The sequence below is a fragment of the Vespa mandarinia genome, chromosome 15 (assembly GCF_050613455.1).
Source record: "Vespa mandarinia isolate Hongniang chromosome 15, ASM5061345v1, whole genome shotgun sequence".
NCBI lineage: Eukaryota > Metazoa > Arthropoda > Insecta > Hymenoptera > Vespidae > Vespa > Vespa mandarinia.
The window spans coordinates 5023564-5042198 of record NC_140824.1 but is presented as its reverse complement, the minus strand read 5'-3'; the positions used below and the strand labels follow the sequence as shown (position 1 = coordinate 5042198).

Sequence of the window (18635 nt, the reverse complement as noted above, 5' to 3'; positions counted from 1 at the left end):
CTTCGTTTTCTTTCTGCTATTTATATATATATATATATATATATATATATATATATATATATATATATCTAAACAGTTTTAAGCCGTCATTTTTAAGGCAGATCGATAAGGTAGGAATTAACAATCCGCCATATTATTTTTCGAACGTGACGATACCTTATGAGAGAAAGGTATAAATATTAAAAACAAACTTCATAATCATAACCTTTTGAAGAAATTGTGCGAAAATGATTTTTTTTATTTATTGAAATCTACTATATATCGTTAACATTATATAAATATAGCATATCTTAATTAAATGTTACGATAGGGGTGGTATTGAAATAATACCTGGTTGAATATATGAAATCGACATTGATACAACGGCAAACATTATCGCCGTACCCTTAGCATCTTGTTGCAAACGATTTAATTCTACTGGTTGGAAAAATGGACATTCTTTTTGTCTAAAATAAATGATAATGATGTGCCCGTTACACATAGTAATACGTATATAATTAATTTTGAAATAAATAATACCTTATGACAACCAGTCGATAAAGTGGTTCGCCTGGATTGGCTTTTCTATAATGCTGAGTATTTGAATAAACATTATATGATATTTTCAATTCGCTTCTTTTTCTTCTAACTATTTTTTCTGATGCATTTTTTATTATCCTAAGCTTGTTATAAATTTCTGTAAAACTCGATACATTATTTGAACCAATGAGAGGAGGAATATGTTCCTTTACTATCTCTATTTCTGTGCTTTCAGTGTTCTCGTTATTAGTACCATCTTCGTCATCTATAGTAATTGTTTTTTCGTCATACCATTTTTTTTTTAACTCTTTCCATGAAGTGACATTTGGTAAAACTTTGAATGATGATTGATACTCATTTTTTTCACTTCTAACATTTCCCAGAGATGCATTGATCGATCTAGGCGAAAATGACAAATCGATGTAAAAATTTAAATTACGATGTAAAATATATTGAATATGTTTCTAATTGGTTATATTTTAAAATAAAAAGTACCTATTTTGTTGTATAGTATTCCTAAAAGGTCTGAAGTGGCCTGAATTTCCAAACATGAAGGCATGAGAATTATTATGATGTAGGCTCTCTTGAATAATCGGACCTCTATTATGCCAGTATGCTTGATGGTAAAATGGAATTCTATTATTGGGTAACTGGAAAAATTTAAATCTTGAATATCGTGTTAACTGTTTAAGTACAAAAATGCACGTAAAACAACATCGTAGATGTTTATATGCATGCTTTAATTATGTAGAGGAATAAAAGAGTTCCTTTGTATAATTTTATTACTAGCCTGTGAACTGGTACTAGAGCTATGTGGTTTTTCTTGTAAATTTTGTTTAGAATATTTCGAGCGCATTTTATTGTCAATTTCTGATAAACTTCTTAATCTTTTTGTTTCATATTGATAAATATCTTTATGAAGCTTTATTGTATGAGGTATATAGTTACGTGAAATCTGTTGTGTAATAACTGATTCAGAAGCAATATTTGGTAGTAACTCAAGCATCTCTATTCTTGTCAGAGTAGGGACAACTATCTGAATTTCATCATCAGAAAGTTCAACCACCTATTCAAAATAAAATTAACATGATTTTCAATAAGAATATGTCTTAGTTATTTGAAAATAATTCATATGACATCTCTGCTTTTAGAACGAATTTTCTATATATATCATACCTCTAATTTCGATTTCTTATTTTCTGAATCATTTTTACAAGAGAGTAGTTCTTTCCTCTTAAGAGAATTATTTTTATCAACATTTGCACATTCAGATTTATTATTAATTGCCAACGATATTTCACTTCTTTTTGGGAGTAATTTTACATTACGTTGTATACGTGAATCTAGCCATTTTGGTACAGTAGTACTATTCTTTGTTGAACAAGTAGTTGGTTCTTTGATTTTGTTAGGTAAGGCCTCCTCGAAAATAATCTCAATGTTTGAATTGCAATCGTTTTTGCTATTACCATCTTTGTTTATTGTTTTTTTGTGCGTTGAATCTAATTTCGATTGATTATCACTTAAATTTACAGAATAAGAAATTGTAGTATTATTTTTGAATTTTGTATTATAATATTCGGGAATAAGGGATATAGAATTATTTGTACATTCTATTGTACTTATAATGTTTTCGATAATGTTTTGTATATCTTTTTCGAACGTATTACTTAAAATCTTTGTAGATTCATCAATCTGTATGTTACTATTCATTTTTAGCATATTTAATTCTCTTTTGGCATTATCAAATACTTTAAGTTGATTGCTTGTATCATGATCCACTCTTTGCTCGGAGCCTTCAATACGCAAACCTCTCTTAGGTTTCATAATAGCTTTTTTTTTTAAAGAAACGGATTTATCAGATATTACATCTTTTATTGAATCCTCGTAATAAAAACGTTGTATGTGGTAACCATAGCGAGTTAATTGACTATAAACTCTGTACTCTTCTAAAGTACATTCCGTATCGTCTATTAAAATTTCATACGCTTGTTGAATAGATAATGCTACACCATTCCATATAAGCTCCAAACAGTTCTGAAATATAATCAATTTCATATTTCTTTATTTCTATTTATTTTTTATATAGAAATGATCAATTAATTTGCATTAGCTGATTAATATACCATTTCTAGAAGAAGTAATGCCTCTTCAGGAAACAAAAGTAATGTTTTATTTATTTCAATACCAAAATTACCCCAATCCTGACCAGATTTTTTAATAACTTGTGCCTTTCTTCTATCAGATAACCATTCTGCAACTGCTAATTGAGAAATACGTTCTACTCTTTCGATATTCAACAAATCTCTACAATTCTTAATACCCTTCTCAATTTGAATATTTTCTAACCAAGAGTTATTAGGTTCAAATTGTTTTTGTCCAAATTTGGGTAATACTTTTTTGGATTCTTCCCATTCTTTCCAAGTTTGATATTTAATACCTTTATTTTGAATAAGTTGCTCTGCCCTAAATAAAATATTTTAAAATATAAACATTAATCGATTTTAAAAATATTAGCCAAAGAAAAGTATTCAAAAAATATAATAAATATAAAATTGTTAATGTTAAGATAATATAAGGTTTCTTTATAAATAATTCAGTTTTTACATCAGAATACGTACGTCAACATATTTCTGGACAACATTTCCTCTTTTTTATTCATTTTGACACGGATCAATTATACATATGATTAACACGTAATAATGTTCAAAGTGACATTATAAACCTATTCAAAAATAAAATAAATAACATAGGAAAAAATAATTTGAAACAACTTTTTAAATTATTTTGCTATTTGATATAATATGTAATATAATTAATTAGAAAAATAATATATATAAATATAATTCAACACATTTGTTTATTATCTAAATTTAAATTTTAATTATTTAATTCGATTACGAGAACATGGCGCTCTTTAAATTTTTACAGATATAAAACATAGATTATATAACCATATGAGTAGACATTTTGGTAACGAATTGCATCACCATCTAGCGGCAGAATATTTGAACTAATTGATACTTTGAGATAACGTATTACTTGAAAAAGTAAATTTGATTACATGGACAGTAAATTCCTGCAATGAGACTTTAATGGATGTAGGTGTATATATATAATAATCTATTTGGCAGATACGCGAGATATGTGACACTTTAAACATGTTTTTCAAAATATAATATACTTCATTTGATGCTTTTTGATAGGGCGCTGGGGATGGTTGGGGGAAAAGAAAATAAAAAAGATATTTTGTCATTGAGATTCGCCATAATTTCGTGTAAATGAGTATTGCCTTAAAACTAAGTATGCACGTGCCTATCGCACTTGTAAACAAATGGCTTACAGAACGTAGAAATGATACTGATTTTTAAAGGAAATTAACGAAATTTATATTAAATGGAAATATGAAATAGGATGAATATATTTATATTCAAAAAATAGTGCAATGTGTTTATTTGTCAATTCTCTTTTTAATCGTCATATCGTTAATTAAGTGAAATAATCAATTATATTCGTAGGACATATATCAGTTGTCCTATTTTTTATTTTTCGTTTCATATTGATCGCAAGTTTAAAAATTTTAAAAATATATTTCTTTGACTTTTAATCGAATCATTGGAATTTGAATTGCAATATATATTTTGAATGAAAATTACATAGACTAATAGTAAGGATAGTAACAATTTTAATTGTGTGTGGATTTAAAAAAATACATATTTTTATTTATTCAATCAAATTTCTAGAATAATCAATATGGTATCATTTCCACCTATTAATTTAATAGATTCTGTAATAGATGAAGTGGCATTGGAAGGTTTGGATGGTATTACTTTAGAAGGTAAATCAATATTTCTTCGACATTGTTCTTATACATTTTTCATTTACACGCGCAAGTACGCACGCACACACACACACACATGAAATAATAATTATTCCTTGTTTCAGCTTTATGGTTACGTTTGGCACATAGATTTAACGATCCTTTACCATTTTCACAAGCATTTATGATCCAAATATGGTCTATATGTGTGAAAGTTAAAGAATTTACATTTTACAAATTAGAAGTGCCAAGAAAAACACTTGTTATATTTGATCGTTATGAGTTTGTAGATCCAGATCTTGGTATTATACTTGAGCCAGTAAGGAAATATAAACACAATCTTCATTAATTTTCTTTATTTTGATATCTAAGTTAATTATTTCTTTAGGATGATGTTCCAGAAGATATTTATCCTCATTGTCCCATATACGATCAAGCTGCTGGAGTTAAGGGTTCTTGTTCGACATATTATACTCGCAAAGTTATTATTGCCGATATCAGAAATTATACTTTAGAGCAGGCGATAACAGAATATGGTCAAAGATTGGTCATTGTTGCATCTCAATATGCAAGAGAGCATGCATTAATGGGCGATAACATATGTCCTACATTAGAATTAAGTATCATGCATTATTGTTTTCTTGAAAGAGTTGGAAGATCGCGTTATCATGGAGAGGTGACACAGGGAAAACTTAGTCTTAGCTTACTGAAAGAAGATCCTAGAACCTTGTTTTATCATAGGAAATTCTTACTTCGTCACAAATTGATAACAAAACAGATGCATCATCAAAAAAGTTCAGGCCACAGTTGTAGCGGTAGCTTAATACATCTACCACGATTCTTTGTAGAAAGAAAACCAAAAATCATTTTCTTGGCTGAACAAGTAATTGAAATACTTAAGATGAAAGAGAATTATATCGCTGAATATGAAGAAATAAAGAAGAAATTGCAAATTGAAAATTCTATACAAAAATTAGTTAAAACATCTTTTTTTCAAAAAGTAGTGAAAACAGATCTGGTTAGTGAAACTTATCAGAAAATTTCATTAAATATTTCGTTATTAATATATATATATATTCATTTTTATATAATAATTTTTTTTAAAAGTGAATGTCATCCTTTTTAATTGAGCTTTATTACTAATTAATAGAAGGTACCATATAGAACTTTATATCCAAATGCAGAACCTAAAGAATGGCAACGGAAAAATGATCCGTCAAAGGAAAAAATGATAAGGGTAATACAACTGGTGACTCCTGACATTGATATTGCTGAACTATGGAACAAAGATGAAATACACGAAGATGAAGAACAATTTGGTAAAAATGGGATTTTAAAAGTATTTTCAAATATATTATAAATCTCTTTTTATTGATATTTTCAATAATTATTATCATTTTATTTCAGAGTTAGATATTTCTGATCATAAATACAATGTTCCTTATCTTAAGCAAGCTAATAATGTAATCGAAGAAAGCAATAGTGATGGTGTTTCTCAAGGAAACTTAACTAAAAATATGGGTTTAACAAAATTACAATGTAGAACTATATTACGTAATTTAGTGAAAGTAAATATTGTAGCGACATACATGAATGATGCTGGTAGGCAAAGAGTAACAAAATATGTATCTAAAAAGTTTGAGAAAAGTAGCATGATGAGTAAGCAATTTCAGAAAGAAATATATAAAATTAAAGAACTTACAAAACAGATCTCAAATAAGAACGATAAGACTATACCAAAACAAGAGAAAAAAGAAAGTAATGAACTTTATACGCATCAAGTTAAAACCATAGAGAAAGCAAATTATCCCGCAGTTATTGATAATAATATAATTGAACATTCTCATAGTGAAGAGCAAAAACGTTGTATTAACATTGATGAATTAAGGAAAGTATTTCATATTGTCAGTAAAATATTTTGGAAATATCGTATAACAAAATCTCAAACTAGATACAAATGTACATTCATGAATATGTCGGAAAAAATTGCGAATTTAAAATGTTTAAAGGAGCAAAGACATAGAGAAAAGGCAATAATACAAGGTGACGAAAAAAGGAAAACAGATGAAACTAAAGATGGCTTTGAACATTCCACAGCCATATCTAAAATTTCAGATAATCTTAAAGCTGTATCGATATATAAGAGTATACAAACAAATTTGGTCGCGCAAAATCCGACGCGAACTGGAAAACCAGTTAATGAAATATTTGGTTTCATGGAGGACGTTGAAAATAGTGAGAAAAAGGGTATATCTAATATTACTTATAGATTACTAAGACGAGCAAATATGATTATTGAGTCTGTTAAAGAGCATCAAGTTATCGATGATATGACTAAGCTAATGAAAGTAAGACACAACGGTTAATCATTATGTATAATTTTATATAGATTAATTTTACGTCAAATCGACATGATGATCAAAAGTTAAAATTTACATTAATTTTTTCAGATGATAAATGGTGAAGAAGATAAGGAAGGTTATGATGTGAAGATAGACAAAAAATCTTTGATCAGATTATTGCAGAAATTGGCCAAAGATAATTTGGTAAAAAATATAAAATTAACACTTAGCGCCAATGGTAGAGAAAAACATTTGACTTTTATATGCGATCCCAATATTGATACAGATCACACGGTAATAAAGTCGGCTGTAGAGCAAGCAAAGGTTAAATTTTGTTTATTGGGATCGCAAAAAAATAAAGGGAATCCCAAAAATAATATAGATAAGACACGTTTACATAATTTGGACAATACAAACAAAACTGATAAAAGGCCTAAAAGACTGTCAGCAATACCAACTACTTCCAAATATGATCCAGTACGTAGTATAACATTTTTTTAAGTTTACTTTAAAAAATTATTATTATGAAGACATGTAAATGCTTAATTTTTTACTTTTAGAAAGCAGCTCGAAGACTTGGGTACAGTCCTAAATTTGTTCGTATGCAAGCACTTCATGTTCTTTTATATTATTTAGTTTATGAACATCCTGGAGAGGAAACACTTTCCAAAAATGAACAAATACAACTGTTGCGGGCTAATGATTTTAGTATTACCGACAGCTTGGCTCAAGAAATGAGTAAAATTTATACCACAGAAGTAGGATGGAAGATGTTTATGCCACCTTTACCAAAACATAATGGTAAGAAAAGTGCAATATGTGTGGTACATTTGAGTAAGATTTGTGAATATAATCACAATCCTTTTGTTATATTAGGTTGGCCAAAAGGTTGGACTTTAATGTGCGATGTTCTGTTACGCATTCCTCTATCGATTTTTTTGAAAGTCCACAGTGTCCCATTTATTATATCAGGCTTGGAATATTATACAAATCATCCTATTAGAAAACACTATTTAGTGAAAGATCTTCCAATTAATATTCGTAATACTTTATTACATGCACGAAAGTATATATTTGATATTCATGAAACCATGACTAGATTATGTTATATTGGACTGATACAATTTGGACCGCAGAAATTAAAAGAAAAAGATCAAGTATTTCTTTATGTAAATCGTCGAAGCGAATTGATGGATACAACTTCATCCGCACCTGGATATCACAAAATTGAAGAAAAAACATACCCCGTAACTAAATATAATTTCAATGAAATGTATATAGTTGAAAAATATTGGTACGATATGTGGAATATATGCGTTAATACTCCTTTAGGGGGTAGACTTGTGGTTCAGGGTAAAGATATATTATTGGAGGATTTAAGTAAAAAGAGCGATATGATACAAACAATAGTACCTCGTTCTGCCGAAGAAGCTATACAATTAGATACTGGTAAAGTACCTGGGGATCATAAAGGTGCAGCTGGTATCGACTCCGCATTTTTCGCACACTTGAAACGTAATTGGAATTGGAATAGTAATTTTATGACGCGTCATCAACCAACGAAAAATCAAGAAAATAAAAATATGACGTGTAAGAGAGATGCTTATTTATCGACGATAAAAGCGGCGCCCGTCAAATTCACCGAATTTTCTGGATTAAAGAAAGTATCAGGGCCTACTATTGTAACTGCTACTGATTTGAAAAAGAAGTCGCAATCGAGCAAAATTTCTGAAATTTCAAATAAATCCATAAAGCATGAAACATATACAACATTTCGTAGATCAAAACAGAAATCATTTATAAGACGAGTTTTACCTAAGAAGGGTAGAAAATCACGGGTGAAATATGATGAAATTGATTATCGTGCGCTTCAACTAATGCACAAATTGCGTGTTGATTGGCAACCACACGAAGACAATATATTACTTGTATGTAAAGTTGCCATGATGTATTTGTGCCCGAATTCTCGAAAACAAGTGGTAACATTTAATATGGTCAGAGATGTTTTACGTTCTTATTCTCTTAGCTCTTATAACAAAACATCCCGTGCTTGTCAAAGAAGACTTTTATATATGCTTAGACAGCCACAGACGGTTAATAGCGTGACTTTAGGTGTAGAAGAGATAAGACAAAATTTCTTCATTAATAAACGATTTGGTGATATTATAGAAAAGATTAAAGAAGAATGTTCGAATTCTTGCGCATATGAAAAACGCATAGCTGAAATATTTAAAAATCTTGTTGATTACGTCGCCAAAAAGTATTACGATATTTCAGAAATGGGGCCAAACGAACCTATCATTGTACCCAAAACAGTACAAGAGTTTAATATATTTTATAAAGTGGTATACCCCACTAAATCATTTAATCCAGGCTTTGTTAAGGATATTCGGTGTATTAATGATATACATTCTGCCACAATTAATTCTGTTATTCATAGTTCAATGTGTTCCGGAAAAGATAAAAGATCTTGGGCATATCAGTTATTCAAAGTATATCAACAATATCCAGAGGTTCTTTTGCGAAATGCTATGGCCAAAATTAGAGCCGATCAAATGGTTACAATTAAAAAAAATGATATGTGTCTAACAAAGAAGTATGCCAATTATATGCCAATGAGCAGTTCACAGTTTCAGTTCAGTACCAATTATATTTACAAGTTCCAAAATAAATGGCCATATGATTTATATAAGGAATCATATGATGCTTTCTTCAAACTTATTCAATGGTATTCTAAATCAGAGAAAAATAACGCTTTCGAAAATGTTCCTTCTTCCGATGGTATTGAAATTATGCCAGTTACTGGCGGGGTTGTCGCCATGATACATGATTTTATGGCACAGGATAAGCTCGATTTTGATATTGCAATACCAGATCAAGTAATTACATTAGATCAGAGATTAACAGAAAAAGATGAAACTTACTTTAGAATTGCGCAAAGATATAAAGATATTTTAGATGGTTTAGATTATTTTAAAGACAATTCAAATAAAAAGAAGAATTTTATAGATAGCATCAATAAAATTTCGATATTTGAAGGAGACACAATTGTTGAACATAGTACTAATGAGTCGTCCAGTCTTGAAGAAGCAATAAATAATGATGTTGACGACGGGCACAATTCTGATACCGAAGGAAAAAGAAAAATTGCCAAGTATGATTACTCTGGATTAGATAATTTTACGAAGTCATGTTTTCATAATTTACACACTGAAGATCTAAATACGAAAGAACTAAATGAAGAAAATAATGCAACAAATTTTCAAAATATAACTAAGACCATGTTAAATAATACAGATGGACAAAAGTTAGATAAAACTTTGGAGAATTTTGATGATTTAACGGACTCCTCATCTGATATGGTTATAGATAAAGAAAAATCACAAAGGAAATGTTTAAAGAAAAAATTGTATACCGATAATTGTGAAATAGATTCGATGGAGCCAACTTCAAAGAAAGCCAAAATGAATGATGATAATCAATATAGCGTATTAAATTCATCTAATGACGTTACACAAAGTAATATTCAAACGGATTCAAATAAGTGCCAAGTTAATTTTGATGAAAAAATTTTTAAGAGTGCATCTTTATTAAGTTCAGAGCCTTTGAATGAAAATTCAGTTGAAAGCTCTAAATCTGCAGAAAATGAAAGTATAATTTCAGAAAATGCAAGTCAAAATAATACTGAATATAAAAAGACACATGATAATGCATTTACTCGTGTAAGTAATATAATACGTAGTACATCTGAAGATAAAAATTGCGCGAATGCAAATCCTAAACTCGATGACACAAATGACGTTCAGAAACGATATACAAGATTAGCTCTTTTGAAAATAAGAGAGGAGCTAAATGAATTATCAGTAACTGATAGTCATCATGCTCATGAATATTTTGTCGTTAATATGTTCAAAATTTTTTATTACTTAGAATCATCAAAAGCACAATATTCTGAGAATTATGAAGACTTTAAAAGCTATTCTGTACCGTCTGATGTATTACCTTTAAAATTAAAGACTGCTTCTGAAATTATAAACGAATTAAATAAATTTGCAATTTTTCCAAAAAATAATACTTCATATACTGATTTCAAGAAAGATATGCAAGGAAAAGTATTATATGACTGGATGAAAATTGATGCTATATATAAATTTGTGAGAGAAAAGAAAGAAATAGGAGCTAGTTTGGAAGAACTGATGGTAAGAACATTTATTAATATAATAATATGTTTATATGATCCGATAATTTATAATTTGATATAATTTCAGCAAAAATTTCGAAAGGACTTTGGAAAAGACCTATATAATATAGTTTCTCTTTTAATTGAAAATTATTTGTTTTTACATTCTGGTGTAACTACACCTCGATATATACATCACCATTATGCAAATCCTTGGTTGATACATTCTTATAAGATTTTTCGTTTAGAAAGAGAATCACTTTTACCAATACCTAAAGGTACTATATACTTAACAGAAAGTGAAACTGTTGGTGAAATTAATAGTGATGATAATAAAGATAATGATATTGATCATAATAAAAATTCATTGGAATCATCGATATGCGAAGATGTAACAATGATTAATAACTTCGAAAAAGAAGAAAAAGAAGAAAAGACATCTTTAATTGATAGTGGTACTACAGATCAAAATGCTAGAATTATAGGTCTCTCCGGTGAGAGTGAAAAGGAAGAAAATATATGTGCTGCAAAAAGATTACAGAGAAAGAGAATATCTTTGCTTCCACAAAAGGATGTATATACGTCCGCCAAAAGATTAGATCTTACGTAAGAATAAACGAGATATTATTAGTTATAGAGAAAAGATATATTTACATTTGATTGTACATATTAAAAAGTTTAATATATTTATACGCGCTCGCGCGTATGTGTATATGTGTATGTAACTGCATTTAATGATTTCAGTACTGCTGAGGAAATAAGGGTAGTCATGAAACCATGGATTCGTATAGATGGCGTTTTAAATCGTAGAGTATTGGATCGCATGTTGGGAGCAGTTTTAACATATTGTTTAACACATCCTGGTGTTATATTAGCCAAAGTACAAAATAGATTTAGTCCAGCTTTACAACCGTTCCACACTCGTGAATTGGTTGAGGTTTGAATACTTATTTTAACAATATAAAATAAATAGTTGTACATAATATTATATATATTCGTCAAATGCTTTATTTAATAAATAAATTCATTTGTATATGTTGTCGCTTAAACGACAATTCAATACTATAATATTGTAATATTGAATTGATAATACAACTTATCAATACGATTATAAAACCGATTATAAAATTAATTAAACGAATATTTAACTTTACTGTTGTAGATACTAGTTAAGTTAGGCTGTTTAGAGAAAAAGTTGTTGAAAAAACAACATGTGACTTTGTTTTCAAAGCCTGCATCTATTAAACCAAGTAAGTATCATTATTCATTAAAGTATCATCGATTATTGAATTATGTTCTTTTTGTTGTTTTAACATGTTACATTCTTGTTACAATTAGAAACGGACGAGGAGTGGGCGAACGAAGAAGAAATATTTATAGAGCCTTTGATGGGAGCGATAATAAAATTTAGTATATTTTTAAGTACTAAGATGTATAATTCGGATTTTATTCCATAACGATAATATAAATGTTACCGAGATAAATAAGATATAATCTGAGCTAAAGAAGTTATTGCGAATGTCGCGTTTCGTTTCATATACGAAACAGCCTTACTAGTCAACAAACGTGGAAGCGCTAGTGTGCCTGATGAAAAATATTTTTTCGTCGGGATATTTCAAATGTCTCCATGCCGAATATTATATTTTCATACTATTAATATCCGGAAGTGCATGTAACAATAATCTAATATCGTTACGTACTCAGGTATCGTATAGGTATCTTCGTACATTGACAAAAAAAGGTACGTTTATCAAAGGTCTTACTGATCAAGCTTAATTCGTTACCTTTTTTTTTCTTTTTTCTTCTTTTCTTTTATATATAATTTGTTTTTTTTTTTTTTTTTTTTTTTTGTTTTTTTTTTTAATATGAACATATCTGTGATCGTAATTTATTAGGTGTCTTTTACGTTTAGATGACTTTTACATTTAATTAAAGCGTACATGTGAGTTCGTTATAATATTAATTTTTTATAAATTCTATTGTAAATAAATTGGTATTTACACAATATCATCAATAATGGTTTAAATGATGTAACTCCTATATACAGTAGAAAAAATTATTCTAACAAACAATACGTCATCTCATAATACAGATATATACACCGTATAACCGCATTGCATCGTCAGCGTCACGAGGTGTTGCAATTCTTCGAGGCAGCTGTAGATCGATGTAGGGGCAGTAAATTGGATCAGGTGAAGAGAGTATTGCTTAACTATAGTATGAGCGCACATCTTTCGACGCAAGTCCTGCAACACTTTCACACATCAAGTAGAAGTGGTGAAACGCTTTGGACATGCGGGTAAATTTAACCGATGAATTCCGCATTTTAACTGACAGAAAACGGATCTTCGAATAATAATTTGCGTGACCCTTGGGTATGACCTTTTTCATATATATGTAGTTATCAGAAGGAAATAATATAATTTCTATTGATCAATATATTCAAAGAAGAAATGGAATTTCCTTTAAACTGGTCTTTGTATAATTTTTAATAGGATATTGTACTAATTAGAACGAAAGTATAGTATGACCCAATGAAATGCTAACACGGAATATAGATATGTAAATATATGAAAAATCATTCATGTAGATAAAAATAATGATTCGTAGATAAGCAAATATTAAACCTATTACAAAAACCAACGAATCCTACTATTCCACGCTTATACAGTCGATGAAAGTACTGTTACAATAAATCCATGATGCAACTTTGCATAATATATCCCTATCTCGTGCAGCATCCTACGTTGCCACCAACCATGAGCGCACTGATTGCATAAAAACATTGCATATAAAGAGGGGACGGACATAGGTACATGCTTGAGAGCATCGTCTCGACAATGATAACACTCGAAGCGATCTGATTTATAATAATCGAAGAAAACGGAAGAAAAAGAAGTAGTAGAAGAAATCTTGCTTGTTAGCACATCGAGCTTCGATGTTTCTTTTCTGTTACCGCATTCGACACGCATCGAGTTCATCCTCCTCTTTAATGATCTCTAAAATCGAAAGTAGGTGACTTGGATCTTATAGTTAACAGTCGAACCATTTCAATTGGACGTACATCTATTTTATGAAAGTTAATCCTTCTTGCGTATGGTCCATAGAGTTAAAGGTCATCGTTTCTTGTGAAATAATTCCTCACGACACAAGGAAGACCTTCGTTGCCAAAAATGATTTAACCCTTGAACGATCTATTAGCCATAAGCGTATGATGAAGATATTGTAAGTCCATCCAGGATATTGAATTCAATGAGGCCTTCGTCAAGCTTCCTTTTCTTACAATTAGATCTGGATCTTAAAAAATTATATATATATATATATATATATATATATATATATAATATATATATATTTAGATATATTATGTATGTATTAAAATGGACTTTATTATGAAATATCGTTCGCACAATTTACCGTAAGTTTCTTTTATAAGTCATGAGAAGGCTTGTAAGAAGGATCGAAGGATAACTTAATAGAATCGTGCAGAATAAGATGGGAGTAGACGATCGATGTATTAATAATTACTTCCGTAATCGAGATATCTTTAAGTGGTGCAATATTTCGGAGTACATAAACATCTCGTGGGATGCTGTCGCGCTTTCTCCCCTCAATTTCTTTTACGATTCATCTCGCGTGACTGAGCGCGTAAGTTACATGTTCCTTCTGAAATTAAAAAAAAAAAAAAAAAAGAAGAAGAAATTACACGATTTTATGTAATTACGAATCACGGTCTTTTGTGCAAAAGATATTCCGTAACATAATATCCATTTTATCAAATAATAATCCTAATATCGATATTGTTAATTAATAAATTTCCATTCAAAGATATTACGACAAAAAAAATATATTTTATAGTTCTTAACATTTTATATTTTTCTTTATTTACTTTTAATCTTTTGTAATCCCTCGAAGACGAGTCGAAGTTTCACGATGCAAGTGTTTCATTTAAAACATTCGATGTGCATTCGAATGCTCGATTATCCGAATAAAACGAAGCGATCTTGGTGTAGACGTAATATGTAAGATCGATTGGTAACGATACGATACGGGATTCGTAATCCATAAGATATAGGACATAGGCTGCTTGCCTAGTTCGCATCTTTAATCCCACTCTTCTTCACCGTCACCGAGCACCGATACACCACCGTGACATAGTTATATACCGATTCTCCTTGTAAATCTTGCCGCTTGCACTAAACCATGATCCACAAACGCGGATGAGTCTCGGTATATATAAACCGGATTAGAGACCAAAGTTTGTCATTCACTCATCGCTACCCCATCCTGACAGAGAGGTTCTCTCTCAGGGAGAGCCTTAGGAGTATCGACGTGTTCTTAAAACACCCTTGAAAAAGTAAACACTCTTGAGAAGACTTCATCGTTTTCCTCCAAAAGGGGAAAACGAAAGATACTCCATCGAGCTTGTCTTCCACGGATCCATACGTGTTCAACGCGGATTTATACGTTACCATAAAAATGTTCAAGGTAAGCGACTAGTCCACAGAATATTTCTATATAGATATTGTTATAGAGATAGATGTAGCTATTTCTTTAAGATTTAATGGCTCTCTATATTTCTTATACACCGTTTGAATATTTCACATTGTCACGCTTACTTGTCTCTTTTATTTTCTCCAAGTAATTGATTAAATATGTCATTATTCCGTTAGATTAAAATTAATAATAATAATAATAAAATATCCATTCCTTTCTTGTAGTTTGTGTTAGCGACCATCATCATAGGTCTGGCTTTGGCACGGCCAGAGCCTCCTGTAAACTCTTACTTGCCTCCTGGTGCTAATGGCGGTCATGGAGGTGGTTTTGGTGGGCCTTCCAGCGAATACGGTCCACCAGGATTTGGCGGAGGAAACGGCGGAGGAAACGGTAGGGGGAACGGAAGACCACCGAGTAGTAGCTACGGTGCTCCTGGTGGTGGAAATGGATTCGGTGGAGGCAACGGCAACGGCAACGGCAACGGCAATGGAAGGCCATCGAGTAGTTACGGAGCACCTGGAGGTGGTGGAAATGGATTTGGCGGAGGTTCGGGAAACGGGAGACCTTCCAGCAATTATGGGGCTCCTGGAGCTAACGGGAACGGATTTGGTGGAAACGGCAATGGAAGACCATCGAGTAGCTACGGAGCACCTGGAAGTGGAAATGGATTTGGTGGAGGTTCAGGAAATGGGAAGCCTTCTAGCAGTTATGGCGCTCCAGGAGCTAACGGAAACGGATTCGGTGGAAACGGCAATGGAAGACCATCTAGTAGTTACGGAGCACCTGGTGGAGGCAACGGATTTGGCGGAGCCAACGGATTCGGCGGAGGCAACGGCAATGGAAGACCATCAAGCAGTTACGGAGCACCTGGAGGTGGGAACGGTGGTGGATTAGGAAACGGAAGGCCTTCTAGCAGTTACGGAGCTCCCGGAGGTGGAAACGGATTCGGTGGAGGTCAACCAAGTTCTTCCTACGGTGCTCCTGGTGTTGGTGGCTCTAACGGAGGTAATGGAGGAGGAGGAGGAGGTTATGGAGGTGGAAATGGAGGTTACAACGGCAACGGACAGGATGAGAGTAACGTAAGCTTGAAATTTTAAGAGAAAAAAATTAACCGAATCATTTGGATTTACCTTCAATCATTGATTAATCAATGTATTAATCTTATATACTTTCATTTTAGGAACCTGCCAAGTACGAGTTCTCTTATGAAGTAAAAGACGATCAATCTGGAGCTGACTTTGGACATACAGAAAGTAGAGATGGCGATCGTGCTCAAGGCGAATTTAACGTTTTGCTACCTGACGGTAGAAAACAAATAGTTGAATATGAAGCTGATCAAGAAGGCTTTAAGCCGCAAATTAGGTACGAGGGAGAAGCAAACGGCGAAGGATATCCTTCCGGTGGACCTGGCGGTAACGGTGGCTATCCCTCCGGTGGACCTGGCGGTAATGGCGGTAACGGCGGTTATTCTTCCGGTGGACCCGGCAGTAATGGAGGAAACGGTGGAAATGGTAAGATTTACTATATCACAATTTGTAAGATAGTTTATTTGTTTAAAATAATATATCAGGCTTTATTTAATAATAAATGATTTCTTATTTTCATGTAGGAGGCTTTGGACGATTCAACGGCGGTGGCAACGGTGATAACGGTGGTGGTTACTCATCAAATGGATTTGGTGGCAGTGGTGGTAATGGTGGATATCCTTCTGGCAGTGGCGGTGATGCTGCTGCTAATGGTGGATATCAATATTAAACGGATAGTTAAATAATCTCGTATTTTACTTATAGACAAAATAATACACCTTTTAAAGCAAGATGCGCGTTTAATACGTAAGGTTGTCTAAATTTATTACGTCTGTAAGGGAGATCGATGAACGCACGGAATAACGTGCTCTAGGACGAGGGGGAGAAAGCAAAGAGGAAGTGAATGGAATAGCGCGTCCGAAAGATGAGTACATCTTGCCCACGCGTGCTCTAAATCCGAACAATAAGAGATGATCGAACGTACGCGGCATTGAGTAACGAGACGCCATTGCGTAAACTAATGAAAAGGAATCCTCTTTCATCAATCAGTGCAATTAATCTACAGGCTCCTTTTTGATGTCGTACCAATTCGTTCGTTCCAGATTTAAAAGACAACCTTTTACGTAATGAACGCCAACTATATATACATACAGTTAACCTCAGAACTAATTATTAGAGAAAGTCGAGAGATTTCATTTTCAGAGATAATATATATAATATAATATGTACGATTCATCGACTTTCAAAGATGTTAAGGACACGCTTTAGTTTATAAAAGTTACATGAGAAAGTATTTCTTTTTTATATACATATGTGTATGTGCGTCTATATACATATACGCATAAACATATATGGATACATATACACACATATATATGAGGGAACAATAGTAAACACGCTTCTTCTTTTATTATCAATTATCTTTCAGGTAAGGTTAAGATGTCTCCTTTTACGGAGTACAAAGTATCTCGGTAATCTTTTAAGCTATCAGCGATACTTTATATTTATTATTTTATATTTAATGTACGTACTTAATATACCCTTACACAGAATTTTTATATATTTAAACGCGTAGTCATAGGAAAGAGAGTATCCGCATGAATATAATTACTGTGCGGTAAGTCAAACCGTGTGTTCTACTCTTCACTCATATATACTTGTTGTATTAAATTAGTAAAATACTCTATTGCTATTAAATAGGAATTATGTATTACTATTTCTTGTCTATATATATATATATGTGTGTATATATATATATATATATATATATATATATATATATATATACATATATATATACATGCATATATATAAAAAAAATATATATATCTATTCTACATATTATATGAATAAAATGTGATATGGAAAATGCACAAAATCAAAGATTATAATTAATTGAACCTAATTTAACCGAACTCGAAACTAGTTTCAAAATAATTAATAAAATCATTACACAAATTAATATACACATTTGTATCCACACGTACAATACTCTTTTATACATACTTTGCCTACCGTCGGGGATTGGTTTTTGAAATTGACAAGCTTTTATATACATAATTTGCCTATTGTCGGGGGCTTTAACTTTCATAGTTCAGAATTTCAATACCAGATAGAGTTAATTATACATGATTACTATTAACATTGATATTGAAAACTATTACTTTATTATTATAGCTATCTTGCTCTTTCAAAAACAATGTTTAATTTAATTAATGAAAATATAAATAAATGTATAAATATGAAAGTAATCT

The 18635-nt window shown here is 31.3% G+C and overlaps 3 protein-coding genes across 4 annotated transcripts; 2 read left to right on the top strand and 1 right to left on the bottom strand.

The window, feature by feature from the left end:
• Window positions 1-51: 51 nt before the first annotated feature.
• Window positions 52-3393, bottom strand: Tsen54 (tRNA splicing endonuclease subunit 54). 2 transcript variants are annotated; one of them, XM_085661428.1, is made up of 8 exons: window positions 3138-3393; window positions 2643-2982; window positions 1696-2553; window positions 1310-1585; window positions 1015-1169; window positions 520-918; window positions 331-446; window positions 52-156 (listed from the first exon to the last, which is right to left on the bottom strand). In XM_085661428.1, exons 1-8 carry the CDS (start codon window positions 3176-3178, stop codon window positions 134-136), a joined length of 2208 nt encoding a protein of 735 aa, XP_085517554.1. In that variant the 5' UTR covers window positions 3179-3393; the 3' UTR covers window positions 52-133. The 2 variants fall into 2 exon arrangements, with proteins under 2 accessions (XP_085517554.1, XP_035740442.2); XM_035884549.2 differs by lacking the exon at window positions 52-156 and having other exon boundaries at window positions 212-446.
• Window positions 3394-3858: 465 nt separating this feature from the next.
• On the top strand, window positions 3859-13545 carry LOC118449677 (general transcription factor 3C polypeptide 1). The gene is made up of 12 exons (XM_035884514.2): window positions 3859-4354; window positions 4462-4655; window positions 4725-5354; window positions 5487-5655; window positions 5744-6684; window positions 6787-7155; window positions 7239-7479; window positions 7555-10877; window positions 10947-11464; window positions 11603-11795; window positions 12021-12108; window positions 12197-13545. Exons 1-12 carry the CDS (start codon window positions 4270-4272, stop codon window positions 12313-12315), a joined length of 6870 nt encoding a protein of 2289 aa, XP_035740407.1. The 5' UTR covers window positions 3859-4269; the 3' UTR covers window positions 12316-13545.
• Window positions 13546-15087: 1542 nt separating this feature from the next.
• Window positions 15088-18180, top strand: LOC118449684 (uncharacterized). Its single transcript, XM_035884539.2, has 4 exons — window positions 15088-15346; window positions 15580-16434; window positions 16536-16866; window positions 16965-18180. Exons 1-4 carry the CDS (start codon window positions 15338-15340, stop codon window positions 17108-17110), a joined length of 1341 nt encoding a protein of 446 aa, XP_035740432.2. The 5' UTR covers window positions 15088-15337; the 3' UTR covers window positions 17111-18180.
• The last annotated feature ends 455 nt before the right edge of the window (window positions 18181-18635 follow it).